This window comes from Belonocnema kinseyi, chromosome 6, assembly GCF_010883055.1.
Source record: "Belonocnema kinseyi isolate 2016_QV_RU_SX_M_011 chromosome 6, B_treatae_v1, whole genome shotgun sequence".
Taxonomy (NCBI): Eukaryota; Metazoa; Arthropoda; class Insecta; order Hymenoptera; family Cynipidae; genus Belonocnema; species Belonocnema kinseyi.
In genome coordinates this window covers 40,278,244-40,287,364 of record NC_046662.1, presented here as the reverse complement: position 1 = coordinate 40,287,364, position 9,121 = coordinate 40,278,244, and the positions used below count along the sequence as shown (strand labels likewise).

The following is a 9,121-nucleotide window of genomic DNA, read 5'->3' as shown; positions in this document are numbered from 1 at the left end:
CGGTGTTTTTTGCACATTTAGGTTACAATATCTCGAAAACTGAGGGTGATGGAATTTTTCTGAGGTCGGATTCGGATTCAGCGCAGCAAAAACCTTCGGGTAAACTAGGTCTGGTCTCTGGTTCCGGACCTTTGTCAAATTTTGTCGGCCTGTGTAATTGTTTTTTTTTTAGTTGTGAATTTTAAAATTTTTAATTTAAAAAATCATGTTTTTTATTTCAAATTGCATCAGTAATAATATTTTGATTCTTAAAAGCATAGAAATACTATTTTTTTCAGATATCTAATTTTTGGCACGAGAACTGCCGTAAGTCTTAAATTTGAAGATTAATTTTGATTTGTCTATTTTAGAACGCTACGTGAACCTTTAATCACTGTTGGTTTGTGGGCTGATTTTGTTCGAGCCACGACAATTTCTGATAAGCAAGATGCGGATGCTGCACTTTATCAAGCAATTTCGGAACTTCCGCAACCAAACCGAGACACTCTCGCATTTTTGATACTCCATTTGCAAAGAGTTTCCAGCAGCGCTGAGTGTAAAATGCCGATAAGCAATCTGGCGAAAATATTCGGCCCGACTTTAGTTGGTTACAGTTGTCAGGAACCAACTGCTACCTCAATGCTCAGTGAAACGAAAACACAAGCTACTGTAAGTTGAGATAATTATCAGGGTAAAATTTTTTAAATGACAACATTCTTGGAAATGAAGAAAAGGAGAAATTTATTTTTTTTTACTGGGAATTTTACCAATTTTTAGAACAAAAAATCCTCGCAACTTTGATTTTAACCATTTTTTAAATAATTGGTTTAATTTTGATCTATTTCAATTATGTTATCATTCAGTTAAGAATACGTAATTCGAAAATTTTTCACTTTGACAATTTTACATTTTAGATTTTTAATTTTTAAGTGTACATTTCAATATAAGAATTTTAAAATTCTGTGAATATAAATCAATTCATGATTTTTTTTTTAATTGTACTTTAAGATTTAAAAAGTTTAAAGTCAGGGAATTTTTTCGTGAGTGTGTTTAATTTTTCTTTAAATATGAATATGAAATAAAATAAAATAGATTATTTATTTGTGAAAATAGCTTTCTATTACTGTGTTTAACTATTTTGTTGAGTTTTTTTTAATTGATTTTTTTTAGCCTGAAAATTTAATTATTCTATTTTTCGTTCAAAAATTGACAATTTTTAGTTGAAAATTCAAGTATCTCGTTAAAACTGCCTGTAAATAGAAATTTACCGGTTTCTTTGCAATATTTTCTCTCTCTTATTGACAGAAAAATCTTTTTTAGTTTTTTTGGTTCAGAATTTTTTTTTGGTTCACAATCCTTTTTTTTAAGAACATCCATTTAATAAGTTAAATGTTAAAATCTTGATAAAAATTTAAATTCATCACATTAAATGAAAATTGATTTCTGGTTGAAAACTGAGATATTTTTTTGAAATTTCGTTTTTCCCTTAGCTAAAAATTAATTTTTTTGTTGTATATCAGTTTTTTTTTAAATCAAATTTTATAAATTGAAAATGTAATTATTCCATTTGAACACTGCATTACTTGAATTAAAATTTATCTCTTTGGTTGACAATTTATTTTTTGTAGTTGAAAATTCATGTATTTTGTTGGCAATTCGTCTTTTTTAGTAGAAATTAATCTTTTTGATTGAAAATTCACATTTTTGTTGAAAATTCATCTTTTTGGTTAAAAAATTAACTATTCCAGTTGCAGATTTAAGATTTAATTTTTAAAAATTCATCTTTTTGGTTTGAAATTCCATTATTACATTTTAGATTTGAAATAAATCTTTTCTAGTTCAAAATTCATCTATTCGGTTGAAAATTTGCCCCTTTTAGTGGAAAATTTGTCTTTCTTTTATTTAAAAATTTAACTCTCGTTTAAAATTAATTTATTTTGTTGATAAATCGTCCTTTTTAAGTAAGAAATTAATCTCCCGATTTGAAAATGTCTCTTTTTCGTTAAAAATTCAAGTATTCTAGTTAAATATTCGTAATTTTATTCGAAAATTGATCTTTTTTGTTGAAAATTCCAATATTTTAGTTGAAGATTCATCATTTTAGTCGAAAATTCATCACTTTGTTCAAAAATTTAACTATGCTTTTAAACATTGTTTTGGTTTTTGTTAATTTTATTTTGATTTTACTGAATATGTAACTATTCTAATTGAATATTCTATTATTATATATTTATATAATTGGCAATTTGTCTCTGTTAGTTAAAAATTCGTCTTTTTGGGTGGATTCAATTTATTAGTTAAAGATTTTTAATTTTAGATAAAAATTCCTCCTTTTGATTGAAAATTAAACTATTTTGTTAAAAATTCGTTTGTTTTTTTTGTTGAAAATTAATTTTTCTTTTTTGAAAATTTAACTATTCCATTTTTGATCGAAAATTGATGTTTTATTTGAAATTCATCTAGGATTGAAAATTGAACTATTTTATTGAAAAATTGTTGTTTTTTTTGTTGAAATAAAATTTCTTATTGAAAATGGTATCATTTTTAGTGCAAAGTTCAACTATTTCGTTAAAAATGCATGTATTTTGTTGAAAACTCGTATTTTTGGTAGAAAATTTATATTTTTTATTATTTTTTAAATTTAATTATTGTAATTGAGAATTTAAATATTTCATTTTAGTTTGAAAACTGATATTTTTTTAGTTAGAAATTCAACTATTTAGTTAAAAATTGATTTTTTTACTCGACATTTAACTATTTAGTGCCGCAATTAATTGTATCATATTGAAACTTTATAAACTATTTTTAATTTTTAAATAACTTCAAAATAATATATTGAATAAAAAACATTTCCTAGTAAAATTTAAAAGGATTTTTTATTTTAATAAATTAATTTTAAGAAGATATTTAAAAAGATTTACAAAACTTTCAAAAATGGATGTAGAAGATTTTAAGAAAATTTCTTTAAATCGGCAGAATTTAAATTAATTTAAAAATTAAATAATTAAATTTGAGAATTCGAACAGGGAGTTTTACAGAGAAATTCTAATTCTTAGTTGAAATGGAGAATTTTCGAGAAGAATTAAAATTCTTGATTTGAACAGGGATTTTTTCAAAAGAATTTTATTTCTGAGTGGAATTTAAATTTTCTTTAAGAATTAAAATTCTGGATCTGAACAGGGAATTTTCACTTTTTAATCAACTCTTGGAGTTCATCCAGGAGAATAAACGATTCTTAATGGAAGATTGAATTTTTCAAACAAAATTATTATTCTGTTTTGAAACGAGGTATTTTCGAGGTTGAAATGGAGAATTTTTGAAAAAAATTAAAATTCTGAATTTGAAAAAGACATGTACACAAGATTTCAAATATTTGAAAAAGATTTCGAACTTTTCCAAAGATTTTAAAACTTTCAAAAGATTGGAAAGAGATAATAAAAATTAAATAGGTTTAGTAAATCCGACTTACAGTATTTCAAAAGATTTTACACAGATTGAAAATAGTTTTATAATTTCAAATGAATACAAAAGATTTCAGGAAGAATTCAAGAATTCCAAAAATTCAAGAACATTTTCGAAGATTTGAAAAGATTTCAGAAAAATTTTACAAATATTTCAAAAGATTTGACAAAAATTTCCCAAAGATTTGAAAAAGGCGCGTAAACCAGATTTCAAAGATTTTCGATATTTCCAAAGATTTTAAGGCTTTCCAAAGATTTTAAAGATTTCAAAAAATGTTTTGAACTAAACCAGATTTTAAGATTTAAAAAGATTTCACACTGAGCAAAAATATTTTAATGATTTCAAACGAATAAAAAAGATGTCCAAATTAATTTCAAAAGATTTCAGATTTCACAGAAATTTCCCAAAGATTTCGAACATTTCATATTCGAAATGTTTTTTACTTAAAAAAATATTTTTTTATTGAGTTGGAAAGAAGGAAATTTCGGTTTTTAATATTTTATGAACTGGAAGAAGAATAATTGTTTATTTTTAACATTTTTATAGAGTTGGAAGGGAGAAAATTTTGATTTTAAATTTTTTCTGATTTGGAAGAAGCCTTTGTTTGTTTTTATCTTATTTATTGAGTTGGAATGGTCGTAATTTTGAGTATTTATCTCCATTTAACATTTTTATTGCGTTTAGGGAAAGAATTTTTTATTTAAAATTTATTTCTGATTTGAAAGAATGAAATTTTCTTTTTCTTAAAATATTTTTATTGAGTTGGAAGGGGGGGATTCTTGTTTTCAATTTTTCAGAATTGGGAAAGTCCATTTTTTTATTTGTTACATTTTTTTTTAGTTTAAGGAGATTATTTTTTATTTTTAAGTTTTCTGAATTGGGAGAGGCAATTTTTTTACTTTTAACCTTTTTTATTTTTAAGTTTAAGTTTAAGGAAATTATTTTTTATTTACAAGTTTTTCTGAATTGGAAGAGGCTTCTGTTTTGAATTTTTGTTTTATTGAGTTGGAGAGAAGCAAATTTTTGATATGTCAATTTTTTTCTGAATAGGAAGAGGCCAATTTTTTTTATATTTTTTTTTTAATTGGACGGGGGCAAATTTGGTATTATTAATGTTCAGAAGAAAGAGGGGAACTTTTCAATTTTTCCTGAATTGGGAGAAGCCCTTTTTAAAAAATTTTTTTTATTGAGTTGGTAAGATTGAAATTTTTGTTAGTCATTTTTTTCTGAATTAAAAAGGCCATTTTTTGGTAACATTGTTTGTGTTTTTAACATTTAGATGAAAGAGAGAAACATTTTATTTTCAATTTTACACTAAATTGAAAGACGGAAATGCTTTTTTTCACATTTCTATTAATGTGAATTGAAAGACGGGAGTAATTTTAATTTCGTATATTGAAAATGATAGAATGGGTTTGTATTTTTTAGCCAGAAATCTATGAATTATTTAATTTACTAAAAATTAAAAATTGCGTTGTCTAATGGTGCTTAACTTAAATTTTGAATTAAAAAATTTGCTAAGCCTCAATTTTTTAAGTTTACAATTAAATATAGTTCCACTTTAAGTGTTTATTAGGTTCTTATATATATTTTTTAATTTTCAAGAATTTCTTGTACCTAAATTTGAATGTTGGACGATAAACAGGAATTTAAGTTTTGACTTATTTTGAATTTAATTTATTGACATTTAAATTTGAAGTCGTTCGGGACCTTAGAACTTTTTAATTTTCAGATCGTCGAGAACTTGTTAAAAATTCCCTCAGATTATTGGGCTAATTTTGTGAATTCCGAAAGTTTGAGTGGAATCGGAACACCAAGGACGGATACACTTAGGCATACACCGTCTACTGAATCCCTCTTGAAACGCACAGCCTCTCGTGGATTTTTCCATACGCCACTAGGAACGAGGTTTGTATCCAAATTTTTTATTTGCAGGGCTCGGATAGTCTAACTTTTGTAATTTTTCTTATTTTTTTAAGAAAAAGTGCGATTAATCGAATTTTTTCCGATTTTTTTTTCAAGTTCTCTAAACTTATTTTAAATTTTAATCTCGAGGAAACTTTTCAGATTTAATAATTCTTCCTTAAAGCTTTATACTTTGATAAATTGATAATAATAGCATTTGGCATTGAACAATTTTTAATTTCTTGATCCGTATTCAATTTTATTTTTTCGGAATTCTAAGCCTTAATTGGTGGATATTTTTGAGTTAAAATTTTTAAAAGAATTCTTCTTGTTTTCCCTGTTTTAAAGAAACTTCCCTTATAGAAACTTTATCCTTTTGGATTGAAAGTTACTTTTTTGTTGAAAATTTACATTTTTTCATTAAAAAATCGTCTTTTTGGCATGAAAATGCAACCATTTGTTTAAAAATTTATTAATTTGGTTGTAAATGAAACTGTTGAAAAATTAACTTTTTAATTCCACTATTTGGTTGAAAACTCATCTTTCTTGATTGAAAACGATCTATTTGTTGAAACTGGAATTGTATACTATAAAAATGGCACTTTCGGATTATAAATTTAACTATTTGTTTAAAAATTCAACCATTGTGTTGGAAATCCGTCCCTTTTGATTACAATTGCAACTATTTCGTTGAAAATGCAACTGTTTTTGATTGAACATTCATCTTTTTAATTAGAAAATTAAACTTTTTTGTGGAAGATTCAACTGTCTTTTAAACAATTTGTCTTTTTGCTTGAAAATGAACTTTTTTGCTGAAAGTTTAGCTGCTTTAAAAAAAATCGTCTTTTCGGCTTGTGAATTTCTTTTTTTTTTCAATTTCAACTATTTGCTTAGAAATTTATCTTTCTTTGTTGGAAATCATTATTATTTACAAATTTTTAAGAAATTACATAGATTTTCAATTCAGTATTTGGATGTTTTCAGTCCAAATTTTATTTTATTATTAAATTTCAGTTTATATATTTTCTTTTGCTGTAAATTTCAGTAACTAAACAGTTTGATTTTCTATCAAGCATTAGTTGAATTTTATACCAAATTGAATAATTTTCAATCCAAAAAGAAAAATTTTCTATAAATCAGTTAAATTCTTATCCTGAGAATATGAATTTTCTACCAAAAAGTTAATTTAAACTACAAAATTAATTTTGAAATAAAAATTTAAATTTTCTACGAAAAAATGCAATTTTTCAATAAGATACATGAATTTATAATGGAATAGTTTAATTTTTAATTGAAGCAGACATATTTTCAAAGAAGTAGTTGAATTTTGAACTAAAAAGATAATATTTTTGAATCGAAAATGGAATAGTAACATTTATAGTTAAAAAATAACTTTGCACCAACAAAACAAAACTTTCAAAAAAATAGTTACATTTTCAAGCAAAGTGATAAATTTTCGAATAAAATTATGGAATATTCAACTTAAATAATAGTTACTTTTGCAGTTAAAACAACCAAATAATTTTCTATCAAAACATCCAAAGAAAAAACAAGTTTTTAATCAAACAGCTTATTAAAAAAAAAAGTTTTTAATTCAAACGATGAACCTTAAAAAAAAAAAATTTTAACAAAAGATTTAAACTACCAGACAAATAATTTTATTTCCAACCTGAAATTTGAATCTTTAACTACAATTATAAATATTTAACATGAATACTTGAATTTCGAACCGAAAAAAAATAATTTTCTGACAAGAAGATTGACTTTTAAAGTTAAAGATAATTTTTTACAAAAAAAAATCGATTTTTTTTAAATACGTGAATTTTAGGTCAAAAAGCTGAATTTCCAACCATAAAGTTTCTACAAAAAATACGAATTTTCCACAAAGTACATGCATTTGCAAACAAACAGTTTAATTTTTAAATGCAAAATATTAATATTTGACCAAAAAGAATAATTTTCTATAAATTAGCTAAATTTTGAACCCAATAATATAAATTTTCAACAAAATAATTCAATATTCAGTTCAAAAAATTCAACTAAATTTATAAATCTACATAATTGTTGAATTTTTCAGCCAAAAGTACGAATTTTCAACAAGAAATTTAATTTTCAATCGAAATAGATTAATTTTTAAATAAATAAACAAATTTTTAGTCAAGAAAGAAAGCAAAATTGTCAATCAAATTGTTTAAACTAATCAGTTGATTTTTAAGCAAAATGGTTAAATTTTCAATACATAATTCAAGTTTCAACAAAAAATATGAATTTTTAAACAAGAAGATTAATTTCGAATAATAGTTATATTTTTAGTAAAAAAAAATCATTTTCTACCAAAAACATCCAAAGAAAAAACAAGTTCAAACAGTTCATTTTTCAAATAAAGGGATTAATTTTTAATTAAAATGAACCTTTAACAAACAAAATAATTTTGAACATAAGAGTTTAACTTGCAACCAAATAATTTTATTTCCAACCTAAGAGATGAATTTTCAACTAAAATGATAAAAAAATCAATTTTTTAACGAAATACGTGAATATTCAACGAAATGGTTAAACTTTCATCTAAAAAAGACAACATTTCATCCAAATTGTTGAATTTTAAACTAGAAAAGATCAATTTTCAACTAAAAATGAAACAGTTACATTTTGAGTTCAAGAAATTAATTTTCAACCAAACCGATGAATTTTCTACAAAAAAGACGAATTCTCCACGAGTACATAAATTTTCAAACGAACAGATTAATTTATAGAAAGTTAATTTTCAATTAGCCAATTGAATTTGAAACAAAATTCTTAAATTTTCATTGGGTAGAATTATTTTTAAAGAAATATACGAATTTTCTACATAGCAGTTTAATTTAGTACCAAATAGTTGAAATTTCAAACCAAAATGAATAATTTTCCATAAATTAGCTAAATTTTCAACCCAATAATATGAATTTTCAACAAAAAATAAATAAATATTCAGTTCAAAATATTTAACTAAATTTATAAGTGTTCAAAAAAAAAGAATTAATGTCTACTAAAAAAGACGCATTGTTAACAAAGTACATAAAGGGGGAGGGTCGGTAAGGCCGGTTTTTGGCCTAATTTATTTTTGGACCAAAAAATCTGAAAAAATCATGGTAGTATCTTATAAGTATCCCGAGTCGATTGGACGCTAAACGGACTACCCTCCACCCCCCCAGCCACCCCCACCCTCCCTACAAATATAGGAAACACCACTACCCAACAACTGTATTTTCGAGAGATTTGACACTCTTAAACATGTATTCTGAGGTTAGCTCGGGTTTACTATGGTTTTCGGGGTCGCCGAATACAAATCTGGCGTCCTTTGACTTTTATCGCGTCAGGTCCAAGGTCATTGGAAGGTCAAATCGAGAGAAAACGGTAAAAAATCCAAAAAAATACTTTATAGGTTTTTGGAGTCGCTAATTACGAATCTGGCATCCGTTGAACTCCATCGCTTCAGGTTCAAGGTCATTTGAAGGTCATTTAAAGGTCAAATCGAGAAAAACCGGTAAAAAAATTTTTAAAAAATATGTTATAGGTTTTTGGGGTCGCTGATTACGAACCTGGTGTCCGCTGACCTTTATCGCGTCAGGTTCAAGGTCATGGAAAGGTCAAATCGAGAGAAAACGCTGAAAAAAATATGTTATAGGTTTTCTCTATTTGACCTTCAAATGACCTTCCAATGACCTTGAACCTGACGCGATAAAAGTCAAAGGACGCCAGATTTGTATTCGGCGACCCCGAAAACCATAGTAAACCC

At 25.1% G+C, this 9,121-nt stretch overlaps 1 protein-coding gene across 4 annotated transcripts in view; it reads left to right on the top strand.

The window, feature by feature from the left end:
* LOC117174141 (rac GTPase-activating protein 1-like) overlaps window positions 1-9,121 on the top strand; it is a 45,977-nt gene that overhangs the window by 34,582 nt on the left and 2,274 nt on the right. For all 4 annotated transcript variants that reach the window (XM_033362950.1, XM_033362951.1, XM_033362949.1 and 1 more), the window contains 2 exons: window positions 351-648; window positions 5,174-5,349. In XM_033362950.1, coding sequence (XP_033218841.1) covers window positions 351-648; window positions 5,174-5,349 — 474 coding nt within the window. The remainder of the gene's footprint in view (window positions 1-350; window positions 649-5,173; window positions 5,350-9,121) is intronic.